We start from the raw sequence: 27,534 nt of genomic DNA on the forward strand, positions 1-27,534 counted from the left end.
GAGGCAGGGAAGTTGGATTTTTGGTCTCCTGGTACAGGAGATGTGGCATACTTGGGATAGTTTGCTCTCTGCAATTTATGGATCAGCTTCATAAATGGAACCGAATCACACTGCTTATAAGGTTCAAATTTTGGAGCCGCAAACATTCCCGCAACAACCGCGCCGCGTCCCCGTAGGCTGGGACAGAAAGCTCCCAGCCTGGGCTTTGGCGCGCGGATTAAAGCTTAATTAAAACAATATTTGAAATCTTTCAACTGATACTTTTCATTTTCTTTGGATGACAAGAGAGATTAAGATAATTGCTTCTTCTGTTTTCTCGTTTTCCTTTGCCTGTGGCTTGCAATTAGTGAAAGCCTGAAATGCATCTCGATGGAAAACCCCTGTTCCTTCTCTGTGATTGCGGGGGAACCCGAAGGCTGAGCTGTGAGTCAGTCTACATGCACTTGTGTAACATAACCAATTACAACGAGAAACTACTTAAGGTCCTAAAATACCACCAGAAGAGCTGTGTTGGTCTAAGAACTAAATTATTATCGATATCATGAGTTTGCCCAGTAATGCTATAGCCAGTGTTTAATCCATCTACCAGTTCATGATAACATATATCCTCCTATCCATTAGTCAATTAAATAACCATTATTTGACCTATGTAATAAAGAAGTATTCATCTATCAATCAAGCATCTGTCCATTGACTATTTACTGGTCTATCCAAAACCAGTCAATACAGCTGTCCATCCATCAGTATATATTCCCATACTTACCTGTCCAGCTATCTAATACCCACCCACTAGCCAGCCCTACCATCTGCCCATCAGTCTGTCAATCTGGGCATCCATTTGTCCATCGATCTGCCCATCCATCCATATGTCCCCCGGCCAACAGTTTTTTTTGGTCTGTTAATCTAGCCCTTCATTTGTCCATCCAGTGAATTGGTCTTTGTTTTGATATGCAATTGGATAGGATTATTGACAATTTTTAGGAAAACCCATTCCACTTCTGAACCACAATTCCTCTTATTTTGCCAAGGAATTCTGAGCTTAGCCCAGTTCTCTTGAATGGTTTTGTAATAAGTTCAGTATCCATGTGGGACTTTACATTTCTAATGATGTGATAAATTCACAGCAGCCTCTGAAAACACAGTGATTACTTGGTCTTCAGTAGATCTTTAGTTTCAAAGAATAATCACCTTCACTTTCTTGCCCTCTCTGACCTCAGGTTTTACGCATACCTTTCCAGGCTTTTGGTTATTGCATATGCCATCAGATTTCTGGAGTAATCATTTTTGAGTGTGTTTCCCACCTCCTATGAAAACAGTTGTCTAGACTTTGATTATAGTTTATTGGCTACCCTCATAGCAGTGCCTGGAGCTATGCGCGACAGATGCAGAATAAACTAAGGGTTTCTTTTCTGGTCTATTATTTCCTTCCCGTGCCTGATTCTGACTGAGTGAGAGGTTTAGGTTAGTGGTATCCTGTTTGGAGACCAACACTCCCATGTCAATCAATCAATCAGGATTTATAAAGCGTGGCAAATCACCCGGGAGGGTCTCAAGGCGCTGGAGTTTCTAGCTACTTTGTGGTGCTCTGTTCATTCAAACCGCCATGCCTTGAGTCCTTTTCTGAATTCCCAGAGAGAAACAGAGTTCCTGAGGTGCAGGGGAGGGTCGTTCCACCTTTGGCTTCCGGGTGAGAGAAGGAGCGTCCTCTCCTGTTCGATCGGCTGATCTGGGGGGGCGTCTACGGGGAAGAGGGATGTGTCTGCCCGGTTGGTGGAAGGTCTAGGTGGAATGTCTAGCGGGTGGGCTGAGAACCTCACAGTTTACAAACTCTCAGCTCACTCTTCGTCTCTCACTGAAGGACTATCATTCAAGAGCCTACATTTCCAGGTTTGAAAAACTGAGTCATCTGTTCTAATTCTGATTTTTCAACTTTGCTGCATTATGTGATCCTTGGTAAATCACTTCATCTTTTGCTGTTTCTGTTTCATTATCTGTCAAAACAGGGAGAGGGAATACACACAGCACCTACAGTTTTTAAGCTCCTCATAAAAACGTATGCATTAACATTTCCTAATATGCAACTTAACTTTACTTGCTTTCTTGACTGTCAAGTCAAGTTTGGATCTCTCTGCAACATCAACACATAGATTCATCCAATCAGCGTGCAGTGCTCCTGTAAGTAGACTGAAGAATGGGAGTCCATGGGCCACCATGTTTTCCAGCTTTCACTTCTTGATTCCTAGTCCGATTTTTAATAGAGGTGGACACAAAGCATGTTCTATTCTGTAACGTAATTATGCAAAATTCCAGCAAAATTACGAAAGATTACATGGAATTGGGGCTATTTTTTAAATGCAAAATGCACCCTTGCAGCCAAAATGAGCCCAAGGATGCTATTTGTGCTAAGAAAATATCCCTAAATGGACAGAACATGAACCGAAGCTGCCAGTAGCAGCTCATGCTTGCTAGATTTGTTGTTTGCGTGTTCCTGCAGTAGGATTTTTGTGCCAAATTACTCATACATTCACAGGTGTCATTTTGCACCAAAAGGTTAACACAAAATAACTGAAATTACTCTGATTACTCCGTATACATAAAATGTAGCCCAGTCCTACTTCTTCACCTTAATTCACAACCTAAGGTTCTCAGCATGTGTACGAGTCTTTTGTAGTCAGAAGTAGCAAATATTGTGGTGAACCCCAGAAATCATGCATTGATTCTTTGCAAAGTAAAATCATTGGCCACATGGAATGAATACCAGTCAATAACACAAATGCATTTACCATGAATGCCTTTATCTCACAGGCATTGCAACGAGATGGCCCTTCCAGTGCATTGTAAAACAATGCAGGGCGTTGCTACAGTTGAGGTGGTATATACATACATATATGTATATATATATATATATATATATATATATATATATATATATATATATATAATTTGTACACACACATATATTGCCAAGTATATATATTTTAATACATTTCTTTCTCTCTGCTGCACTTTTAAATGTACCCTTCATTACCCCCTACGCTTATCCATCCCTAAATCTTAAAAAACATAAAACCTTTCCTACCCTGTACTCTTACCCATCCCAGAACCGTCACAAAAATCCCTTAAAAACATTACTACCTGAATACTATTAAACCCCTGACGACCGCACATTATTACCCATCCCCGATCGCTATAACACCTTTAAAACTGTTACTACCCCAAGCCTTTAGCCCTCCCTGAACTCTAAAATCCCCTTTAAAGTCCTTACTGCCCTCGACACTTACCATTCTTGGTCCCTAGGCCCTCTATAAAACCCCTACCACTTAAAAGGCCTACGCGATATTTATCCGAGTGGTAAAGGTATGTGCGGTAACGTCCGGCGGGGTAAACACTGCATGGTGAAATTGCTCACGCACAGGGCGTGACGTAGTCCAGCAGGTTGGAGCACAACTTGGTAGCAGCCACCTGTCTTCCGTGCAGAGGGTCAACATGGCTGTGAGGAGATGCCGGGGTTCACAGGATAGACCCCAGTGTTACTGGCCAGTGGACCAGGTTTGTACTTTAGTACTTTACATAGCTGGCCATTTTGTTTATTCATCGAGGGAGACTTCAGAGCGCTGCATGTCATCTTTCGGTTACTTCAGAGCGCTATAAGGATAACTGAATCAGTGAACCTGGGAATAGGGCTGTGTTAGAGTCCAGATGTTGACCTCAGTCTATTATTCTGCATCACTGCGAATTGTGCCACACCTCTCAAAATCGGCATTCCCTAGCCAATAGTCTTTGAGACTTATGTTCTTAATATTTCTGGTTAGTTAGTGCCTTGCATTTGCTGTGGTGTGATTGTGCTTAAAAGTGTACCCCCTCGCCAGATGCTTAAGCCGCAGCTGCCGTGGCTGGCACCACCCGGAAAGTCTTCGTTGCGCCCTGGGCGGGGTCCACAGCCGCCCCCCTTCTCATCTGTCCTTGGACTCGCGTCGCCGCTTCCTCTGCTCCAGCCGGTGGGAAGTGGAGCTTTAAACATTGATATTGTGAGCGGCTTCCTGCGCGCCCCCCCCCTCCTCCCGTGCCACCCACCTCACATTGTTCACCGAGGAGTGCCTGAGAGGCATGCGGGGTGGCATCAGGGCAGAGGAGGCTGTGTCACTGCCCAGGCATGCTCTGCTTCTGCGGCTGCGCTCTGCTGTCAATCAAAGCCTGTGGGGAGAGGAGAGAGGCCCGCACATGCCAAGTCAGGGTGCCCACCATGTGCCAGGGTCGAACCACAAGGAGCTGCTCCAGCCTTTACATCCCCCCACTGTGGTTGTAATGAGGGCTAGGCAGAAAGGACAAGTCTCTTTTTAGGCCAGGATTTAGCCAATACCGATTTATTTTACTAAAAGTATATATTGAACATAGTTATTTCAGGCAGCCCTCTTTATCCACTCGTCTCTTCTTGTGTCACTCACATTTTACGCCCACCCAGTGCAGAATGGGGTAACGGGTCAGCCCTCTTTATCCACTCGTCTCTTCTTGTGTCACTCACATTTTACGCCCACCCAGTGCAGAATGGGGTGATGGGTCAGCCCTCTTCATCCATTGGTCTCTTCTTCTGTCATTCACATTTTACTCCTACCCAGTACAGAATGGGGTAACGGGTCAGCCCTCGTCATCCATTGGTCTCTTCTTGTGTCACCCACATTTTACGTCCACCCAGTGCAGAATGGGGTGATGGGTCAGCCTCTTCATCCATTGGTCTCTTCTTGTGTCACTCACATTTGACATCCACGCAGTACAGAATGGGGTAACGGGTCAGCCCTCGTCATCTATTGGTCTCTTCTTGTGTCACTCACATTTGACGTCCACCCAGTACAGAATGGGGTGATGGGTCAGCCCTCTTCATCCATTAGTCTCTTCTTGTGTCACTCACATTTTACATCCACGCAGTACAGAATGGGGTAACGGGTCACCCCTCTTCATCTATTGGTCTCTTCTTCTGTCATTCACATTTTACTTCTTCCCAGTACAGCACAGGGGGATGGGTCAGCCCTCCTCAACCATTAGCTCACGTCACTGGGAGTGACTGCATTCTGCTCTTTCACAAAGAGCTCATCATCCTAATGTTGGTTCTATCAGTTGCAGGCGCTGCTATGGCAAAGTGCGCTTTGTGAGGCAAAACAAATAATATATATTTTGGCTTTTTAGCCAGTGCTTCATTTTTTATCCTGGTGCGAGCCGACAGCCACTCAGAAATAGAACGTACCAAAAACCACAACAAAACAAACATTTCTGAATCCAAAAGGCTGGCAGCCAACACTAAACCTACTGTCTTTGCTAGTGCTTGTTCAAGATGTGAAACTTGTAGGTAAAATGAAGGTGCACATATGTGCATATATATGTGTAACGTTGTCCTTCCGCAATTTTAGTGAAGTTTTTTTCACTGGAAACTTTGCTAACATCATGAAGGTTACAAGGTTTAACACATGGGGGAATGCTCCATAAAAAGAGATTTTGCACCGAAACAATGCCAAAAAATCCCATGTATTAGGGGAGAATTTTCTGGTAAAACATTTTTGGGAAATCGTTTTCAACAAAAGCTTTTTTGGCAGCAGTTTGCACCCACGGATATCGATGCTAGTTTTGTAACACTGTGAATTGTGATTTTTTTGCCCCACTCCTCCCACTGGAAATAACTGGTTTTGGTATTATAGGTGTTAACTGTATGTAATCTACTGAACGTGGACGAACAGAAAGCTGGGTTGACTTTGTTGTAATTTGACCACATGACCTACAGATCACAATTTCAGAGCTCCCCAGGTAGTTCATAAAAGTGAATACGGATTGTGAGAGATTGCTCCCTCTCGGGATCTTCCAAAGTCCGCACAGGAGTGGTGGCGCCTTCGGTTCAAAGATAGTATTAGGAATGGCGAGCCACGTTCTTGCATCACTGGCTCTCACTGTTAATCACTCTTAAGGTGCGCAGTTCTCCCCGTCTCATCAGTGGCGTAACAAAGGCCCCCGCAGGCCCCGCGATGGGGGTGGGCGAGCTCCAGGGGGCCCCCTCAGCCCAACACCCTGGCCTCTTGAGTACGTCCGGAAGAGGGGCCCCTCCATATAGTTTGCGGTGGGGGAGGGGGGCGCACGTTTGGTTACACCTCTGCTTCTCATGTGTTTTCTCTCTCCCCCTACCCTCCATGTAAAGGTGGCGCGCACTACACAGTGTTTAGGAGTCTTTGTTTTTGCAATCTGTATGAGCCTATTCAGGGCGAGGCCTCTCTCCAATAAAAAAGTGTACCATGAAAGTTCTACTTCCGGCTTTGCTCCTAAAGTTCTGAACCCCGCCCCTGTTAATATGGGCACCCTCGCCTCATTTCCCACTTCCAAAAGAGAAGTAAAACTCTTTCTGGTTGATCAAAATTACCTCCCATCCGATTCATGGCCACTTGGCCTCTCTAAGTGAAGCTGGAGTTTCTACAGATATATCCAGTGTGTTACATTTTTTTTTTTTTTTATATCTTAGTGTGATATTTTATTGACACTTGGGAAGTTTTACAATGTGTTTTTTTCCATATATTTTGGTGCTGGAATTCTGAAGTCATTTTATGTGTATTGCAGGCTTTTGTCTTCGTTTTTTTCACTATTACTGCTTATGTTCACTGTTTTGTATCTGTTCATTAACTCGTAAAGCGCTTTAATGCTCAAGGCCCTTCTTTGCGCTGTGAAGCGCAATCAATAAACACATACACAAATAATTGTTTTAAATGGCAGAGCATCACTGCCCTCTTGTGGCCCGCTGAAAAAACTCTAATTTGTTGTAAAATGGATGTCCGCCTGATGAATTGTGACCCTTGATAAGACGAGTGAATTCATGAATTCGTGGATGGCGCTGTGGCCAAGGCTGCTTTTACCTGATGGAAGGGACAGAGGCCATGCTCGGATGCCCCTTGCACGAGGAGGAAGTCTGCTTTCATGTGTACACAAAAGGTTTACATAAACCGGAATATTCTATGACTCCATAAAATACTGTGAAGCAGAGAACTGCAAGCAGATAGTTTGAGTGCTCGAGCAGGCATTACTGAATTAGGACTGGGCACTGAAACCTAAAAATCTCCAGCGGCTAATTTTGTAATGGGCTTAAGCAACAATATTACTTATTTCTTGGCTCAAGGTATTGCAACATGAATATATATATATATATATATATATATATATATATATATATATATATATATATATATATATATATGTATATATATATATATATATATATATATATATATATATATATATATATATATATATATATATACATACATCCTTTCAGTCGGTCCTCTTCTTCCATCTGCAGCATCACATAGCAGGGGCAGTTTGCCAGCCTTCTTCAGCTATTGGCTAACTTCACTGTGAGTGACGATATCCTGCTCATTCACAAGGAGCGCATCCACAAAAAGTAGTTCTTTCTGCGCAATGTACTACTGTGGCACCGTGTGCTTATTGAATACAAGAATTGTTTTGCTTTTAGCTAGCAATATTTTTATATCGATGAGTGCTCAGACGCTCCTCCAACAATAAAGTTTTACAAACACCATGAAAAAAACAAAACTAGCACTAATAAAGAACAAAAAGCTGGCTCATAATGCCAGACCTATTGACTTTAGTTCTGCTTGCTTAGAAGTGAGATTGAAACTCTTTAGCTCCCATTACGAGTGAGCTCTTAATTGCGACAGGGCGGGTTATAGCAGTTATTGGCCCCAAATGGTATAAACCGGTCTTCAGACACACCACATATCTCTCAACTTTGACCAATAGATTTCAGTCGCTAAAATCAAACTAAATGTCCGGGTGACAATACAGATTAAAATGAGGAATTACAAGGGCATAAGATATAAAATTATCTATCCCCCCAGTAATTCACCATTTCTTTGTAGACTCTCAAGCTCCAACATATAATGGGTCTGATTTTCCCAACACCCAAGTTTCTAGCACCCCTGGCAATGCCGTGAGGAGCCCATGTACCAGGTCACACATAACGAGGCCTGTATGTTTTTCTAAAGAGCATTAGAAGTCAGTGGTGTTCAAAATTATGCAGTTCAGAGGCCACAAAATGAACCTCATGTCATACGCTGATGACACACATCTCATCCTAGCCCTCACAGAAGACCCGGACAAAGATAAGAGGAACTTTCACACGGGGATGAAAGCCGTCGCCTCCTTGGTGAGGGAGAGTTGCTTCAAGCTCAACTCGAGCTCATCAACTTCGGAAACTCCACCTCAGCCTGGGACGACTCGTGGTGGCCCACATCGCTCTGCGCACCACCTACTCTGACTGACTATGCTCATAACCTAGGAATCATTCCTGACTCCTCCCTGTCAATGAGCCGACAGGTAAACGCAGTCACCTCTTCCTGCTGGCACACCCTCCGCCAACTCTGCAAAATCTTCAAATGGATCCCAGTCAATTTGGGCTTTAGTATAAGCTCTTCACGTGGTTTGTGGGTTTTTTGGATAAACAAACAGTGGTTTAATTTATTTTGGAAACAAGGATCTGTGGGATAGTGTGTGTCCACGAAGGATGGGGTGGTGAGCATTGGCATCTCATTTGAGGTGGCCATGATCTGTTTGTAAGGGTCCTAAGAAGGAGGCACTCCACACTGTGATGTTGTCAGAGCTGGATCCCAAGGCACGATCTCAATACATTTAAAAGCCTTGCACAAGTGAAATGGAGTTTTTTAGCGCTTGATTGCTGAGATGACTTTGTCCACGTGTTTTTCTATTTAAAAATTATCATTTGAGCTGTAAGAAGGTCCTTCGCATCCATTGCCACTCAGAAGCACCCAGGTTCAGAGAAAGAGCACTTACAGAATAGGTGTGAAAGAGTCAAAATAACTTTTTATGTTAGTTTCAAGTTCAGGGCCAAACGTACAACAATTTTATATATTAACATTTCTTGTTACGATGTTTAATATTTTGTGAACTCAGTGAATTCTAGAAAACAGGAGCCTCCCCTTTATTCTACAAAGGGGCGGTCTTAAAACGCCGTCCTGACCACAATGGGTGTATCTTATTTCCAAATTATTGTAGCAGATTTGGTACCCATTACCGTGTTGATATTACACATGCAGGATAGCCAACAGTTTGACCTTTGGTGTTGTACAGGAAGTATTTCCCAGGGTACGAACACTGAGTGCTTCCTGCTCAGCGCCCGGAGAACAATCCATCGAGGCCACGCCCTCTGCGCGGGTTCTGCGCTGTCCTAGTTAAGGCACGTGCTGCTGACGTAGACACGCCCCTTGCACGGGTCCTGCGCTGTCCTAGTCTAGGGCACGTGCTGCTGACGCAGTCCCCTCCCCTGCGCGGGTTCTGCAGTGTCCTAGTCTTTTGCACGTGCTGCTGATGCAGTTCACGCGGCAGCTTCCGAGGCCTTTATTTTCTTTTTATTTGAGCGCATTCCCCTCAGTGCTTCTTACATTTGAACGGCGGCGCAGTTTAAAGAGCAGCGTGCAGCAAAGTTTAAGGTGTTTACACTGTTCGACTTTGGGGCAGTTGTAGGGGGTCCCTCGATGTGCACAAGTGAGGTGCAAGGGTCCTGGCCAAGGAAAATAAACAGGGTTTACACGGCTTACAGCTCTGATTTAATTTTCACGTTTTTTAAACAAGCACAGACTATGCTGGGGCAATTGTGCGTCTTCCAGACTGCCAACATGTACCTACCTAAAAGGTACTTAAAACCGAAACTATGAAAAATCAAATGCATTAGAAGAACAACAAACAGAGAAATAAACGTCCTTTACATTTACTGGCTGGCGGCCTGTAACGAGAGCAGCTCTTCTCTACCTGCAGGTCATCAAGCAGCGAATACGTCCTAGTTAACCAGGACTGCTGGCAGGTATGGTCGGGGCATCTTTCAAAGGCAGCCGGGGCGGCACTCCCCGCGCATCTGTGCCGGCTTGTGATCCTCGACCTCTGCCAATTAACGTATCTGTCAACCCATCTTTTAAAAGCAAGTTTGCTTTCCATGGCCGTTGTTTGTGTCTTTCACCAGTCACCATCATTTATTGTTGCACAATCTCCAGTGTGAAGATTGATGGAAGCACAATGCCAGCCTTCATCCTTCACGCTGGTGAGATTTCCACGCGGTGCCACCTCCTATGACACTGTCGAGGGGTCAAATGGCTTGGAGCGTCACTTCCTATGATGCGATACCGGAGGTCCAATGCATGGGATGTCATTTCTTATTACGTCACTTCCCTTGATGTTCTAGAGGGGACAGTTTGCATGTGACCTCACGTTACTCCAATGAATGTGCTTAATTGGCCCCTTTGACTATTGTACTAATTGTGTAACAGACACAATGTTCAGCAAATAATTATACATTCTGAGGTTTCTCTTGCACCGGTATCAGTCCTAAGCCCTTCCCTTATACCATATATAGAATCATCTCACCGTTGACATATATCTGCGGAATAACCCACATCCTTTCATAACTGTGTCCTTAAATTTGCATCTGAATGTCTACATTTCATACCGTGTGGTCCATGTCTTTCCTACTTTCCAAAGGCATTGTGTGGAGTTATGTGGGCTAGCTGGATTACCACCACGTAACACCTATTCAACGTAGGTGTGTTCTGTGTGATTTATCAAAGTAAACACATGCGCGTGTAAGATATAATTTATGAGTGTTCCATTGTCTTGTAGGGTTCTTGTTTTTATCTGACATGGCATTTTCCCCTATATTACTCTGTTCCTTTTAACCACCTCCTCCTTCCGCTGACATTCCTGCAGAATTAAGTGTCTGTGTTTTTCTGGCAATCTGCTGATGCCAAAGAGCTGCGCTGCTGAGTAAATCGAGCAAGAATCTTTGAATTGTGAATTCAGCTGCGCATGCCTTTGCCCAGGCTTGTCTTATGTGGCAATCATACCAGTAATTTATGGTATCAGCTTCCCATTTCATAACGTGCATTATATTTTGGTAGAGTGAAAAAAAAAGTTTTACAGCCTCTCTAAACATTTTCAATCATCCCCTGAGAACCCTTGGTTGAAAACATGCCAATAGAAGTGTGCCTGATTGGTGTATATACACATAACTTTAATTAACATATGTTCTTCAGCACATCAGTGCTTGCAGTCTACTTTTTTTATGGTGTCGTTTGGAACTTATTCAGGGCCCGATTTAGATAGTGGCGGCTGGGTTACTCTCTCACAACGGTGACAATCTAAGTCCCATTGTGTCCTGTGGGATTTAGATTTTGGTGGACAAGATATCCATCACTGCTGTGACAGAGTAACTTGTCCACCTATATCTAGATGAGGCCCTCAATCTATTTATGTACAAGGTACCTTTTTATGAAACTTAAAAAACATGCTTGCTGTTCTCTCCATCGTCGTGGTAGCCATACTATAATGATCGAACTACTGTTTTTAGACGCTTAGCTATCAACGTATTATGTTATGTTAATAATTTGTAGAACGCGCAAATGCCAATTGGCATCTTTGCGCTTGTGCTCAAACATGCTCCTAAGGAGAAAAGGGAGACTAAAGGCCTAATTAGATACTCTGTGATCTTTGTGCCACACAAGAGATGCAAAATGTGCTAATATTGTTATACAGTGTTTTGTAGAACTGAACATTAACGGGGCGACTTGGGTTTGACATTTGTGAGTTTTGCATTGGAGTTCATTTGTCCATCCCCTGCTTGAAATGAGAGTACATGAAATCATATGAAGGATGTGGGATTTAATATATATATATAGATATCAGCAAAAATACACACACCTCAGCTCAGCGAGGATTGCACTGTGCCAATCCTATGCTTAAATATTTTGCTGTACAAATGGCAAGAGACTGTCCCTTTCTATCTCGTCATGGATGGAACTATGCTAATCCTATGCTTAAAAACTTTGCTAGAAAAACAGAAATTTGAGGTGAGCAAATCTAGAGTGTCACTGGTGTAGCAGGGTGCTCCTTACTGGAGCTGCTCTCTACCTTGGGATCCACCCAGAAATCTCTCTTCTTTTTTACATATATCTATATATCTATAGCTCTATATATAGTTGTACACCTGTATGTACCTACGTAGCTATATGTACTTATCTTCAGTCTGCACACAATTCTGATAGTTGATATTTTGGACAGTATACCGTGGCAGGTCCTTGTTATTTCAATGTCAGTAGGGGAAGGGGAAGGAACGCTGAAGAACAGAGGAACACAGAGGTTGCCTCCAGGGAGAGAAAGAGCCAGGAGAGGGAGGAAGGGGAAGAAGAGGAGGAGGAAAAGGAGAGTATACTTCGCTAGAATCAGGAAGAGGATGAAGAGGAAGGGTGAGAGTTAGGAGCAGGCGCAATAATAGGTGTGTGTAAAATTTCTGTTATTTTTTTAAAAGTAATTACAAAAAAATTATGGCAAAATTTCACAAAAATGTGCATAATTACACAAAATACAAATGTGTCACTTTGCACTATATTTTAGTGCAAAATCCATCCTCGCATCAATTTTTGGCGCAAGGATGCATTTAACCAAGAGCGTTACAAACAACATCCACTCCCGTTCTGTTGTTCCTGTGCACTCACTAAATTTTTACCACATATAGTGGTGAATTGTGCCATTTGTGGTAGATTGTTCCCACAAATGGTACGTCATTACGTGAAGCAGCATAATGGTGTAATTTCTGGAATTTTGATTAACAAAGATAACCTGAAATTCCAAAGTGAAGTAATCATGCAGTGTCATTTAAATTCTGCCCAGGCCTACGTATTAAGAGACAACCAGTTGAAGATGCAATACAATATAGTAGGAGGGCAAAGTAAAGAGAGCAAGGGGTGTGAAAGTAAAGTATTAGAAGAGGGAGAGATGGGAGAAGAGAGGCAGTATGTTAGGAGTGGGGTTTAAGGCAGTAATGAGAGAGAAAGTACATAAAAGAGCTAAAGCTGAACATTGAGAGAGGTTTGAGGGGAGAAAGGTGGAAAGAGCAAGCAGAGAAGACAGGAGAGATGGGAAAACAGAAGGGAGTGTAAGGGGAGGCTAAAGGTGATGGGGGGAAGAAGATAGGAAAAAAAGAAGATGGAGGGACAGATGGCAAAAGAGGAGTGGCGGAGATAGGGAAGCAAGCCAGAAGGGCAGAGGGGGAGACAGGTTGTATGATGGATTGGCAGAAAGAAGGCAGAGGTCTGTCATGGGATAGAAGAGGGGGAAAAAGGAAACAGAAAGGAAAGAGTTGGAAAGGAGAATAGTGAAAGGGAGTGAGGGTGAGAAGGAAGTGAAGATGGAGGAGAGGGGATGACCAACAGGAAAAGGGGAGGTTTAAGAGAGGTGGGAAATTAGAAGATTGTGGAGGAAAGAGAAGGGGGGGATGGATCAGAATTGATGGAGGGTGAATAGAAGGTAATAGAAGAGAAGGATTTGAGATCAGAAGATGAAGTGGGAGGTCAGTTGTTTCCCTGTAGTGATGAGGAGTGGCATTGCACACTAGTCATAGGTCAGTCCCAGTCCTCCCTAGGGCATCATAGGAAATGCACCCATAATTTACAATATGTCTTGTGATCACCTGAGTTTTGAAGCCCAGCCAGTGCCGTTAGCCCTCTACACCAGTGTTTTGTTCTTCTGAACTCCTTAAACCGGCAAAGTGTCTTTTGAGGGAATATGACCTGCAGCCCGGTGTCTGTGTGCCAAACAGCTCCCGGGTGCAGACTCCTGGATCCGGAAACCAATCACCAGCTTCCCTCAAGGGGCAGGAGCTTGTATATACAATGCTAAGGGGCGGAGTCACACACTGATTACAGGTTTGTCCCGGTCCTCCCTGGTGCATCATAGTAAATGCAGTTAAGGTAGTCCATAACTTGGACTTTTTCTTGTGGTTCTTCGGTGTTGAATCACAGCCAGCCTGTTACCTTTTGGCTCCAGTGTTTCGTTCTTCTGAACTTGTTTGAAGAGCAAAGACCCTGTTGGGGAGAACAAGACCTGCAGCTTGGTGTCTGTGTTTGAGTGCCAAACAGCTCCCGGGTGCAAACTCATGGTTCCGGAAAGCGATCACCAACTCCCCCCAAGGGGCGGGAGCTTGCATATACATTGCTAAGGGGTGGAGTCAGAGACTGAGTTGATGCAGATTGCTTTTAAGACGTATGCTGTGATGGTCTTATGGACCTTAGTGAGTGATTCAATGTCGATAAGGTATACAAAGGTGGCTTCATGAGGATATGTTGCAGAAGGCTGGTGGTGGGATGAAGTTTAAAGAGAGGCCTTCTGATAGATTGTAGTTGTTGGCCCATGATGTGGTCATAAATCCTCTGCAAACTTTGTCGCATGGACTGTACAGGTGGAATACATACCTGGAGAGTGAGTAGCTTTTACGGATGATAATCGCGATAGCTACTGGGTGTGTGTAAAATTTGCTAAGATGGCTTTTCCCAAATTTGAAAAATAGCCAATGAAAGGTCTCAGAAAATATTAGTTTTGTGGATCAAAACCTTCTTATATGCAGGATACTTCTTTTGTGAAAAAAATGACAGCAAACTACACACAATTTTGAGAATTTCTTACATAGGATCAGTTTTGTGAAGATGAGAAAGTCAACTTCACAAAGTTGCAAAGGTTATCACCTCTGCATACAATTAGGCAACATGCTGTAAAAGTCCAATCTCTCCAAGAAACCATCAATCAGCAATCTTTAGAAACTTTAATTATTCTGACTTAAATGGATCTACTTTTATGATCTTGGAGGTAAAAGTCAACAAAACGACTACATATTTCTCCCACCCTTTGTGGTTACCATGTTCCTAGTCTAAATGTTCATTTCAGCTACCTTTATCTTTGTCTCCTTATGTTCTGGATTTAATTTCAACAGAGGAAGACAAAAGATTCAATAGAGAGCAAAAAATACCAGATGTAAGATTACAACGTACATATATATTATTATATATATATACTTATTCTTTACAGTAGAGTAACGAAACTGGAGGGGGGCCCCCTGGAAAGGACATGGAGGGGGCCTTCCTCCGGACTCACTCAGGCCACGTGCTGTGGTAAGGGGGCCCATGGAACTCAAGGGCGCCCTGCACCGCAGGGGCTGCGGGGGCCTTTGTTACGCCAGTGATTCTTTCTGATTCTTATATTTTGACTAAAAATGTAAATAATACACTGATACGACAATCTCCAATTAAAAAAAAAAAGAGTCATGAAGAAAACACTGAAATTTCTAAAGACGTTCGGTGTCTGCGAAGGAGATAAGTGTTGGTTACAGAACCACAAACTTCGAGAAGTTGTATGAAGAAAGCACTGCTAAGGCCAGAAGACTGGCATCTACGAGCCAGGCTTTCCTAAGCCCTAAACTCTTCTTCAACTCTTCAAACTTGGTAGCCACTCAGAGGCCAGGACCAGACTGCAAATGGCCAAAGGGTTGGCTGTGGTCCTGTCCATGGAACCCTGGCTGAGGAGGTCTATCCGTGAAGTACACCCACTCTGTGTGGCCTACCCTGCTCTTGTAATTATGTTACACGCTGTTCTCTGTTATTTTGTTTTTAATATCATTATGTTCCATATCTTGATGCAACTTTGCTGCAGAGTGGGGAAGTATACATTGCCCTATAACTTTGTCAAAATAATTTAAAACAAAAGACGCACATGGAAGTTCACAACATTCATATTTATCACATTTTAATGGCTGGACTTTGTTTTTCCTTGTGCGAGAAATATATTTTATCCTCCTTTTTTCATAGAAGGATGAGCACTGTGTGTAATATCTGCATTCTTGAAAAATGCAAGAAACAGTTTTTAGCATGTTTACTTATACAGTATAATTGTCCTTCTGACAATGTAAAATATATTGTCTGCTGAATGAAGTTCCCAAAAAAAGATACAATTTTTGCTAGAAGGCAAACATGCATCTACTTTTCATTCTCACCAAAGTGAGCAATGGCTAGCGATAGCTAGAAAATTTGAGTCTAGATGAGTGATGTGCAAAATTATAATGGTGCCTGTGAAGTTTTGTGGAGGCGAAATTATTGCACACCTATTTCAAGCAAAATAATTTTCCTGAAAAGATTTTTTAGGGGAACATTCTCGTATAAAAAAAAATCGTTTTTGGAGGGCTTTTCTCCTACCAAAACTATTCTCCGGAAGATTTTCGTCTCCTATTTAAACACGCACAAATTTCATTTGATACTCAGTCTAACTGACGTTTATGGAGCAGGGCTTATCTAGGTCATCGTTTGGCAATTGTATAAAATTATAGAACCCAGTGGTTAGAAAATGCAAGTAATTTTAATGGAAGGTGTTTAAATTGTGAGTGGTTATCTAAAAATGTGAAATTGATCTGCCGCTCTATGACATGTGTCAGGCGCCTTCACTTTGAATACTAATATGAAAGCCAGTGGTTTTTGGTAAAATTAGTCCCACATGTTACTCTGTGTGCATGTGTTTGGGTTTAGTTCCACGCTACTGTACATGCGTTCAGAGCCGCTTCAGAGCAGGGCCGGCCTTAGCGCTGGTGGCGCCCTGTGCGACGATGTTTGTTAGCGCCCCCCAGTGACCAACTCTGCCACGGCTTCCCTCACTACCACCCTTTAACAGTGCCCTCAAATCTCTATAACCACTCTCTCTCAGAAGCATTTATTTATTTCTGTAGCGCCACTCATTCCAATGTAGGGTGTCCGAGCGCTTTACATCACACTCAGGTTACACAGAGACAATCAATCATATGTGTATAAATCAGTGTATAAGAAATGTTACATAAGACAGAGCCAGTGCTTTATTTGTGCTTGTTGTTTCTGGTGCTGAGCCCCGGCACTTATTTTTAAGGGCTGGGGCTTATTCTTCTGCCTCAAGCATTTGCTGCGAGCAAAAGACACAATTGGGGAAGACTGGGGAAGTGAAAAACGAAAAAAGCGTCACAAAGTGAGAAAGTAGAAAGCTGCAAGAGTGATCTGAAGGGGTAGAGAGTGGCTTTATATGGATTGAAGAGGCCCGAGATGGCTTCAGGATTGCGCCGCCTGAGTATTCCGTGTTCCGAAATTTAATTGCAGCAGCCGCGTGTAAGAGGAGGGCTTTGGGCACCGGCACATTTTTATTTACAAATTAAGCACTGGACAGAGTACTACAAGGTGTAGGGGTCACATGTCATCCATACTGGTGGTATGGAAGAGTGCTTGGCCTGGAGAACCACAAACTCAGAAATTTAAATGTAACACCATGGTTGGAGATTCTCTTTATCAATAAGAATTGATTTCTACCCAAATGAGCCCTTTTTTGCAACATTAAGATAATGAAAGACTGAGGAAAAACATAGGGCCTGATTACAACTTTGGAGGAGGTGTTAATCCGTCCCAAAAGTGACTGTAAAGTGACGGATATACCAACAGCCGTATTACGAGTCCATTATATCCTATGGAACTCGTAATACGGCTGGTGGTATATCCGTCACATTTGGGACGGATTAACACCTCCTCCAAAGTTGTAATCAGGCCCATAACACTTTAATCTATACATTGCAGACTGCACACATTTTTTTGATGCAAGTTAACAGTTTACTGTTCTACATTAGGATTTTAACTTATAAACTGTAAGTTAACAAAAGGACCTCTCTGAAAAACGCAGTAACCCGCTGACCTATTTGCGTTATACTGTATGTACTTTGTGATCTGTGTGGTACAGGTTCTTTGCAGCAGGCATATTAACCCCCTGCGCTACCTTAAAACTTCCACTAGAGAAAACTCTGAACTCTCTCCAGGCAAAAAAATTAATCACCAGTTATCTTGAGATTTTTATTGTTGCCTAAAAATTGCTGGAGGCAAGGAACGCTGCAGTAGAGCCTTTTAAAACTATAATGTATCTGCAGACACAGCGCCCCCTCCCGAAGTCAGCACCCGGTGGGGTGGCACCGGTTGCACAGCCCTAGAGCAGGCCTGCTTCAGAGTATTCAGGACTGGGGGGTCAAGGACACAAAGGAAAACACGCCCCGATATCACCCTACGATTGTCGGGAAGGGGGTGGTTATTCGTTTAACAGATTGGGAACCTCGCTCTGATGTAACATAGAAATGACCACATATTCCAGAGAAATCAGGCAGACTTTGCCGCACAACACTTTCATGGGAGATTCTTCTTTTCAGTAGATTTCTCCTACAAACAATGGGTTCTGTTACTGTGCTGTGATATTTTTTTATTATATTCTTTAATTGTGTTTTGTGCGGCCTGCTTTCTGCCACAAGCATCACCAGCTCTGTTAAAGTCCTGGACATAGTCTGATTCGCCTTTTTTGTCAACCAAAAACCTACATTTTTGTAGCATTGTAGATGCAACATTTTTCGCCAACTTCGCAAAGTTCCCAAAGTGAGTGCGGTTTAAATTAAATGTCCCAAAGTTGGTAGACGTGTGCCAAGAGCGCACGGGGGTAATGCATGCATAAACTTGGTTCCAAAGGTAACAGTGGCTTTCACTCTTTGTTATTCCTTTGCTCAAGGGTTAGGATTGGATTACCCCGCCACCCCACACACACACACACACACACCGGGGTTGTGTGTGCGGGAGGGGGGCGGGGGGGCAGGATGCACATTCTATTAAGCACTGTGAAAAGATGGCGCCATGGACTGCCCTGTGTGCTCCTGGCTGTACACGGGTCTTCACCCCTAGGCCTCTTTAACTGCCTCTAATTTCAGCACAGACCTTAGATCGCCAACTGTAATACGAAGGTTAGTAATGGGCACCAATGGATGAGTCTTTGGATGAAACTTGGCTCATCTTCTTTCACACCATTACAAATCAAATCAAATCAAATCATTAACATTTATAAAGCGCGCTACTCACCCGTGCGGGTCTCTCATTACAGGGAGAGGCAGTGGTGGATGGAGAAGTCAGCAAGACCTAGCACTGTGGTGGGAGCCTGTTGTCTGTAGCAACTGAGTTTTTAATCCTAGCCTTAGTTTTAGTATTTATTCACTTAATTGTTCTTTGTTTTTTTGTGTGCAAAGTGCTAGGGCCACCATCGAAACCTCTACAGCGCTAGAAGAGGAGGGCGCTCTCGCTTAGTCATACCCTGCCCTCGCTGTACGTGCTCTCAGAGCCACTTTAGAGCAGTGCCGGCCTTAGCAGGCAGTCTTTCACTAATATGTCCAACTATCCTCGCTTAAACATAGTCCCCAAACTAATACTCCCTGCCACCAATGCGCACTCTCACACAGTCCCTCACTTAAACCCCTTCCCGTGATCTCTCAAAGTCCCTCACTAGTACCCAACTCAACCATTCATTCAGTCAAACCTTATGTTGTTCTTTCTGGAAAGACTTTCAATGGATTTGATACCTAGACATGAGCACCACGTGGGGGCATTGAGATTGCAACACCACGCGGGAACATTGTGGTGGCAACACCACGCGTGGGCATTGTGCTGAGAGTCATGGTGCTCTTGGGATGAAGTGGAAAAGGGTGACTCAGTAGAATCTTATTTTTAATTTTTTTGTCTTATTTCCTTTTTAGATCGCTCTCCAACGAGATTTTGGGTTTAAAAATCCCATCTGACCCTGTGCTGAATGCAAACACTGTCTGCCTGACCCTGCCTGGCCTGACGCGACGGCAGCTGGAGGTCTGCATGAGGAATCCTGACGTGACGGCCTCTGCCATCCAGGGCATTCAGATTGCCATTCATGAGTGCCAACACCAGTTCAAGGAACACCGGTGGAACTGCTCCAGCCTGGAAACCAAGAACAAGATCCCCTACGAGAGCGTGGTCTTCAGCCGAGGTGAGCAAAACTGGTGCCAGCCATTGGCATCAGGCGACCTACAGGGATTTAGGGTGGGCAAGAGGCCTAATAGCATGCAGGGCGGTCCAGGGACCAACAGGCCTGAAGGGTGCGCCAGGAACCAAGGTGGCGGAGAGTAAGCCAGGGACCAACGGAGAAGAACAATATGCCCGGGACCAACAGGACTGCATGGCACGTCAGGGGCCAGCAGTTGTGCAGGGTGTGTCAAGGGTCAAGAGAACATGTCAGGGACCAATAGGGCACATTCTAGACCAAGGGGCTACAAGAAGCATCAAGGACCAACAGATGCAGAGTGGGTCAAGGACCAATTGGCTTGCAGGGTTTTTCAAGGATCAACAGGACATGACAGGCACCAATAGGGTTAATCAATGACCAAAGGGTCTGCATGGTGCAGGAAACAACAGGACTCCTCGGAGTAACAGGGACCACAGGCCTGCGGGATTTGTCAGGGACCAGTGAGTAATGTCGCAGACAACTTGGGCTGCATGCATGCCATTGACCAGCAGTGCTGCTCGGTGTGTCACCTACCAACAGAGGATATTGGGGACCACTAGGGCATGTCAGGGTCCATCAGTTTGTTAAAGTGCATCAGGGACACACAGAGTAGCAGGGAATGTCTGGACCCATCACAACATGCATCAGGGAAACAGAGGGCAACGGGCATGCCTGGATCCATCAGTGTTTGAGGGCATGCTTGGCATCCACAGTGTAGCAGGAGCCAAGACCTGACAGGGCACATCAGGGACAAACCATGCTATGGTTCGAGCTTCAGTGGTCCTTGGTCATTTAAAGTGACACACCTCTCAGTTTAGGAAGAGCCGTCAGAGATCTGCTGTACCACTCTCATGGACTACTCCAGGTCACACCTATAACTCTTAAGCTATCACCATCTGTTTAAAAGTCTCCCATCCGACTTTCCCCCAACCTACGTCTCCTCCCCGTCTTCATCACCATTCTAGTCCTTGAGGGGCGCGGTTTAGGAATGTGAGGCTTTTACTCCACTCTGTGCTGGTGATGAGCAACAACAAACACCAATTGATAGACGGGTCATCTTTTGTGATATGTGGCCTGGTAACTAAAAGTGAGCGGCACAACCAGGTAGTCTGAGATACGGCACCCGTACCACAGAATAGCCCTGTCAATGCACTATAATCCTCGCCTAGAGACCCGTCTGCTATGACAGTCTTGGACCACACACCACTATTTCAGTTCTCCGGAGTCCTGATTTGTAAATCTGCTGTTATTCCTTTGCTTTGACCAAGAAAAATCTGCATCAATGTACCTTGATCCGGTCCAGCTTTCCCTCTGCTTTTCTATCGCTAGACATGGACACCATCTTCCAGTGCACCTGTGCTTTGAGCTGGACTGTTTAACTTTGTAAATAGAAACTCAAAAGTCCAAGCAGGCAAAGTGTTCTAGATTAGAAGGCCAGGGCAGCTGGAGGTGTCTCGCATGACATGGGATCTCTTGGGAGCCAGGACTCCTCTTGCAATGGGCCTCATCTTTGAGCTGCATCACCCCTTGCTTTTGAATTTAGCACCCGCTCCTCTGAAGCTCTGTTGGTGCACTTCAGTCCTGTCCTGTGTGCAGTTTCTGCCCTCTCTGCGCTGGATTCTCAGCTTGCTCTCTGGAGGTGTCTCAAGCCTGACATTCAGGGCTGCAGATGCTTCTGTCCATCACAGGCCTGCCTGATACCTAGACACCAGCACCGGCTTTACGATGACACCACCACGCGGGGCATTCATTAACGCGTTCAACATTGGACCGGTTCTCCCCATCTTGGTTTGCATCACTTCTGGAACGAGGTGGATACTTTCATATATCATTCACCATACCTTCAAAGCTTCTGTAGGAGCTACGAGCCAGGCTTCTCTTCCCTCACGTGCGCCCCCAAGAACAAACGCAGAGCAGCCAAGGCCATCACAGCGGTCACCACCGAGGCTATCCCTACAGGAATACCGCGTGAGGCCCCTCTTCTGTATCTGGACCCAAAATGTCAGGTCCAAAAACAATGGACCTGTTTTCCTTGAAGCAAATCCTCCTGTAGACAAGCAGGTGCTGTGATCTGGGGTGCACCTCACCCCCTCCAGCACCACAGAGGAAACACCCAAAGCTCAGCACAAAAACTCATAGCCACCCCACAAGAAGCCCTCCCAGTCCCCGCCCAACGCCCTTCAAAGCTAACCCACCACTCATTCCCTCAGGCACAGAGCAGGTGATGAATATCTAAATATCTGTATTAAACTCCCCAGAATCAGATACAAACTGCAGTAAAGGACCTGGCACTTCAGGATCTGACAAGTTATTCCCCATTCCTTGAAGTGTAAGTTGAATCCTGTGAACGCATGTAGAGCTACTGGCATAGGCGACTGGGTTTTTAACACCAAAGACCGGGACAGTATGCAGTCACAGAAGAAGGACTACAAAATGGCAGTAATAACCTAATTTTACACAAATAAAACTTATCGACATAAGATTATGCCACAACAGTTTCAGACTGCAACACAGACAGTCTCACTTTTAAACCTAACAGCAATATACTCACTTTACAGATAACAAATAACCGTGTTTTCATGGCAATCACCCTGTAACAAAAAACTAAAGATTGACTTGGTAGACCGGGTTAAATCTGCATATTTTGGAAAAGCCATATGGAAACAACATGCTGAGTGCAGAAATTTGTAGGCTTGTGAGCCAGTGAAATGTTGAGCTGGTGATTCTATCCGCTGTGTGCACATACACACACACATACACACACACTTTTTTGCATAATTGTGACACTTGCTTTCAATGCAGCCAACACATCTATGCAATCAGGCCACAGTAGTTTGATAAACCACAGCATGTCGTGCCACCTGTCAGGTTGGGCTGCCACCACTTCTTTCGAGCGGAAGGTAAGAAAGGCATCAGAGGTGCATGCCAAGGCATGCCCTCCTTCATTTTACGTTGTATGCCAGAGGGTCTAATGGAGGTGAGGGCACGTGTACATGCAGGGCTGGATTTGGGAAAAAATACTCCTGGAACCCATAAATTGGAGGTCAGGGTGTAGCAGAGGAAAGAAGGTGGAGTCTTGAGGGGCAGAGGTTGAAAAGCAGAGTCTGACAGTCAGCTCACACATTCATTACAAAGCTGCTGTAAAGAAATTGACAAAGGAAAAATGTGACTGCAAATCTGTTTAACTTACTTAATTGATTACAAAGAGACAGCATTTCGAAACAAATCACAAAGTTAAGACACTTGCTTCAGAGATCTTTATGTAGCCAGGAATGTTAAGTCAATTACAATTGAGGTGAGATATCGCTGGTGGTTTGAGCAGTTCTGCAACAGTTTTGTGTTTTGTCCAATCACAGTTTTGACTCATAAAGTAGCATAGAGGGTTAATGTGCCTGCTGCAAAGCACATCGTGCAACATGCTGATTACGGATTTGGATTTTATGTAGATATGTAAGTGTGCTACTGTTTTTACACTGAGATCATTTTGTTACTTCCAGTTCATAAATAGCAATCCTTCTAATTTAGCATAGCGATCTTTTTATCTGCGCCCTGGAGCTGCATGCAAACTGTAGGTCGTAGGCATTAGGTCCTTATTGTGCTTTTCTCATTCTGTTGTTATTTGAAGAGTGCAAAGAAGGGCTCCTCTGTGAATTAATAAAATATAGTTCATAGAGATCCCCCCCATCAATCACTGCATCATGTTTTATATCTTGACTTTGTGTTTCCCCCGATGGTTCACTCTTAACATATGTGTAAAAGTATGGACTACGTGTGATTTCTGTACCTTAGAACCCTCATTGTCTTAATCAACATTTTCTATACATTGATTTACACACTTCTATGATTTATGGTTTGATTTCTTACATAGGAGGGTGGAAAAATAAATAAAAAACCAGCCTCCAACTACAGTCGCGGCTTGTGGGGCGCGGAAGGGGAGGGGAGTGCGCCGAAGGGGAGAACAGGGAATGAACAAATAAAACATTAAATTATATATTTTTTAAAACACTAGTATGGATGCCGCACGCCGCTCCGCTCCTCCGTCTCCCCTCCCTCTTTGCTGCAGGTACAGGCTCCCAGGCTGCCCTGCGGCCACTCCTGATGCTGCTCAGAGCAGCGTCGGGATTGGCTGGGAGCACCCAGCCAGGGCGCTGCCAGGCAGACTGGGAACCTGTGCAGTTTCTCTCCAGACCGTCAACTGTGTTGCTGTGCTGGAGAGAGCCTACTGCGCAGGTGTGTTTGGCAGGCCAGAGACGGCCGGCCATGCACACATGTGCAATGATGGGGAGTGCTATGTGCACTCCCATTCACTGTTCGTCATCCCCGTGGAACTGCCCTTTTACCAGAAAACGATAATAAACCCAGTTTATTATCGTTTTCCAGTAAAGGTTTTGCAGCTGCCGCTGCTGGTGGGGGGGGGAGGGTAGACGCGACGCTCCTCCACCCTAATGGAGGAGCCACCCCTGTGCAACTCATAGATCATAGTTTCTCCAAAGTGCACGTGAAGAGATGAGCTGTGTGACTTTGTTCTTCTCCATTGCATTAGGGTGTAGGTGATCACCTCCAGATAGTTTACAGCCTGAGTTATTCTTGAAGAAAAGAAGGTCTGATGGCCCTTCAAAACAGGCCTTTATCGCTGGCTGGAAATGAAAATGAGAAAACGCCCTTGCTGTCTGCTGATTGGTGGATGGAACCGAATGCAGGGTCGGAGTGGGACAGAAAATAGGGCCGGGCACCAAAGTAAAAGTGTCCCTCACAAGTGACTCCGATAGCTATAGAAGGGGCCATGTTTGCAGATTTGAGCAGTTTTCAATATCTATAGACACGCTGTGTAAGGCTTCAAGTTATGTACGTTGCTTCCATGGATTTGAGTTTGTTGCAGGCAATATTTGTTTTAAATATCAAGGAAGTTAACTGTTAAAACTGTTCCCACATATCATAAAAAGGCCCACAAACATCTAAAAAAGAGCCCTCTCACTGACTTTCGGACCAGCCTTTGAGCCGCCTGACTGCCCGGTAGGCCGGTCCGACCATGAGTGTAGACCTAGTGAAGGTCCTTCCGAATTGCGTCCTGGTATCTGAAAATGACGTCAGGATAACTTGATCTTATTTCCTTTGGTCAATCGGATCCCAGATCCAGCTCAGCGATAGCTGTTGGAACTGGGATCCAGCGGGATCAGCACTGCTTACATGTAATGCTTACGCTCACCGGACCGTCCTCTCAAAACCAGGACATATATATACATATAATAAAAGTGTCAGAAAGCCAGAACCGAGGTTATAAAACTAGGATTGTCCTGGGAAATCCGGAACATATGGCCACTTTCTTCTGGCCAGTATCATTACAGCCAGCTTTGATATCTCCCCGCAGAGTTTAGATGGGGCTTGTAATGAGTGGGAGATTAAAAACACAGCTGAGGACCAGGAAGGAGAAGGCATTGATGGTGCAGCAGACATGGAAATCAGGGATCTGGCTGGGCGGGACAGGCGGTATCTGCAATCTATAGCTGTACATCAATTAACTACTTTGTCCTTCTTCAGTATCCTTTTATTGGAACACGAAGATCTGTAAACATGCGCGTGCACGCACGCGCCCACACACTGCTTTACTATCATTGTGCGTTCTTGTCCCTGTTAGCAGCCAGACACACCTTTCTCTGGAATACATCCCCCTAGGCCCTCTCTGCTTCTGCCAAGGTGTTTGCTTTTTCATGTGGCGTGGCTCCGCCCAGTGCTGGCGGCGGGAGCAGTGATCTGCCCTTCCAAAGCATACCTGGAGCAGGTACATCAAGGGATCACGCCAACGCGCGCCCGCCTGTCAGTGGGACAAGGCGTGGAGCGGCCTTCAGAGCAAGACACCAGAGGCAGGAAGACACAACTAGATACCGTTGCTACTCACATGATCTTTGTAGCTCCAGGACGCTTCTTGTGAAGCAGCAGTTGCACTCTATAAATTTCATTTAATTAATTTAATTTCATAACCGATGCATAAACCATTGATGTTTAAACTTAATTAGCCTCTGACTTGTAGAAGAGCCGCGGACATGACATCACAGTAAGACCGCCTGCCAAACAGTGCTGAGTGAAGTTATCACTTCACGCACAACTTTTGCGAATAAAACAATCGCTGAGTGTCGGTGACAAATCCCCAAAACTTTTTTTGCAGCTCTTTCTTGAGAATCTATTTTAAAGTTATTCTGTAATAAAGCAGTCGATTGTTTAGGGGTGTACAAAGTTTTTCCCTTCACCACTTTCTGAACTTTCTGTAAAACTTTACAATCTTCATGTGAAGTAAAAAAAAGAGAGAAATGTTAAGCAAAGAGGTTTGCATGAGAAAACCTCAGTAAAACCAAGATTCTTGTGCAAGAACTTGTACCTGCATATATTTTGGACATAACCTTGCAGTTTGAACTTCACAGAGCTCTATTTTTCGCCTTTGAAACTTAGTTTTTGCCAGACTTATCACCTGCTATTTCTTTATTAAAAAAAATAAGCGGCAACACCATGAGCCTGTTAAAGTTTTGGAAAGATCATGAAGATGACAAGTTTTTCTTCGCACATCCCTAAGTTGCGGTGTTTCCATGTGCTTCTCTGAGACTCAGGAAATGTCCCAACTTTTGCATTGTGCGTGGAGACAAGTCCCAGTCCTGCTAGAGCTGAAGGATATCTAACTGCAATCAGTTCAGTTGAATCTGGTCAATGCCTTTAAGCAGTTCCCCACTTCTATTTACATCGAAGTGTCTGTCAGTGAGGGATTTCATCGCCATATGACAATATCAATAAATGCCCTCCTGGAGAAGCGTGCCGTCCATAAGTAGATGCACAGAGATTTTAAGACCCCGGTGATCAGTAGCAAACAGGACCTTTTCAGGCTGAAGAGAACCAGTCGCCAAAGAGGAATAATCTAAAAAGTTAATTTATGCTTAACCAACTTGAGTCCTAGTCATTAAAGGAAATGTTTTTCTGCTATCAATAATATTAAAAAATAGGTCCCTTTCCAAAGCCATCAGTCAATAATGGAGACAAAGTTCCCATCTACCAGAGTTGACAGTAAACAACCAACAATGCAGAACTGCAACAGTTTATACGCAATAACAAATTAAAAATAGACAAAATATGTCAGCCATGACTAACAAAGAATGACAATTCTACACCTTTCCTATTTATCAGTCAGCAACAGTGAAACATTGCCCAACGTTTGTAAACTAGCTTCTGTGGATGAAGGTCCTGGGCAGATGAAAAAGTGTAATCCAAATTTGAAGGTGTCAGACAAGGAAATACATTTCCTGATAAGGAGACATCATCTGTTCTCCTTATCAAGACAGCGTGAAATTTACTGTCTCAAATGTATGAGATGTAGATCCAAAGCACAAGAGTGTAGGAGGGATAGTGAAGGTAAGGGGATCAGTCTAAAGGAGGCCACGAACTCCAAGGACTCAATGAAATATTGGCGCTTGGTTGCTGAATATTGTGATTCTGGGGTGACTGCTCATGCTATTCCTAGCCCTGAAGGTGGCCTGGTTGTGCTGTATTTCTAAGTTATATTTTAGCAATACCGAGGAAGCTGATCCAGTTGCGCTTTGTTTAGCTGAAGATTTGTTTGTAGCGTGTGGTACTCCTTACGTAGGCGAGATTGTTGGTTTTATGAAAACAAACGCAAGAACATCTGCATCTATGGGGCCCAAGGAGGTTCCTGTCGCGATTATTAAAAAGGAGGATGTAGTGTGGGAATCCTTTCTTAGACCGCTTTTTGAATATTGTTATCAGTCTGGAAAAATCAGTTCATCTTAGAGGGTAGTGTCATCGTATCATTGTATCAAAAAG

At 44.3% G+C, this 27,534-nt stretch overlaps 1 protein-coding gene across 1 annotated transcript in view; it reads left to right on the forward strand.

Moving 5' to 3' along the window:
* The window catches only part of WNT10A (Wnt family member 10A), a 104,388-nt gene that overhangs the window by 17,722 nt on the left and 59,132 nt on the right, over window positions 1–27,534 (forward strand). Inside the window, exon 2 of the mRNA XM_069227123.1 lies at window positions 19,436–19,698. Within this exon, the coding sequence (XP_069083224.1) occupies window positions 19,436–19,698 (263 nt within the window). The remainder of the gene's footprint in view (window positions 1–19,435; window positions 19,699–27,534) is intronic.

This window comes from Pleurodeles waltl, chromosome 3_2, assembly GCF_031143425.1.
Source record: "Pleurodeles waltl isolate 20211129_DDA chromosome 3_2, aPleWal1.hap1.20221129, whole genome shotgun sequence".
Lineage (NCBI taxonomy): Eukaryota > Metazoa > Chordata > Amphibia > Caudata > Salamandridae > Pleurodeles > Pleurodeles waltl.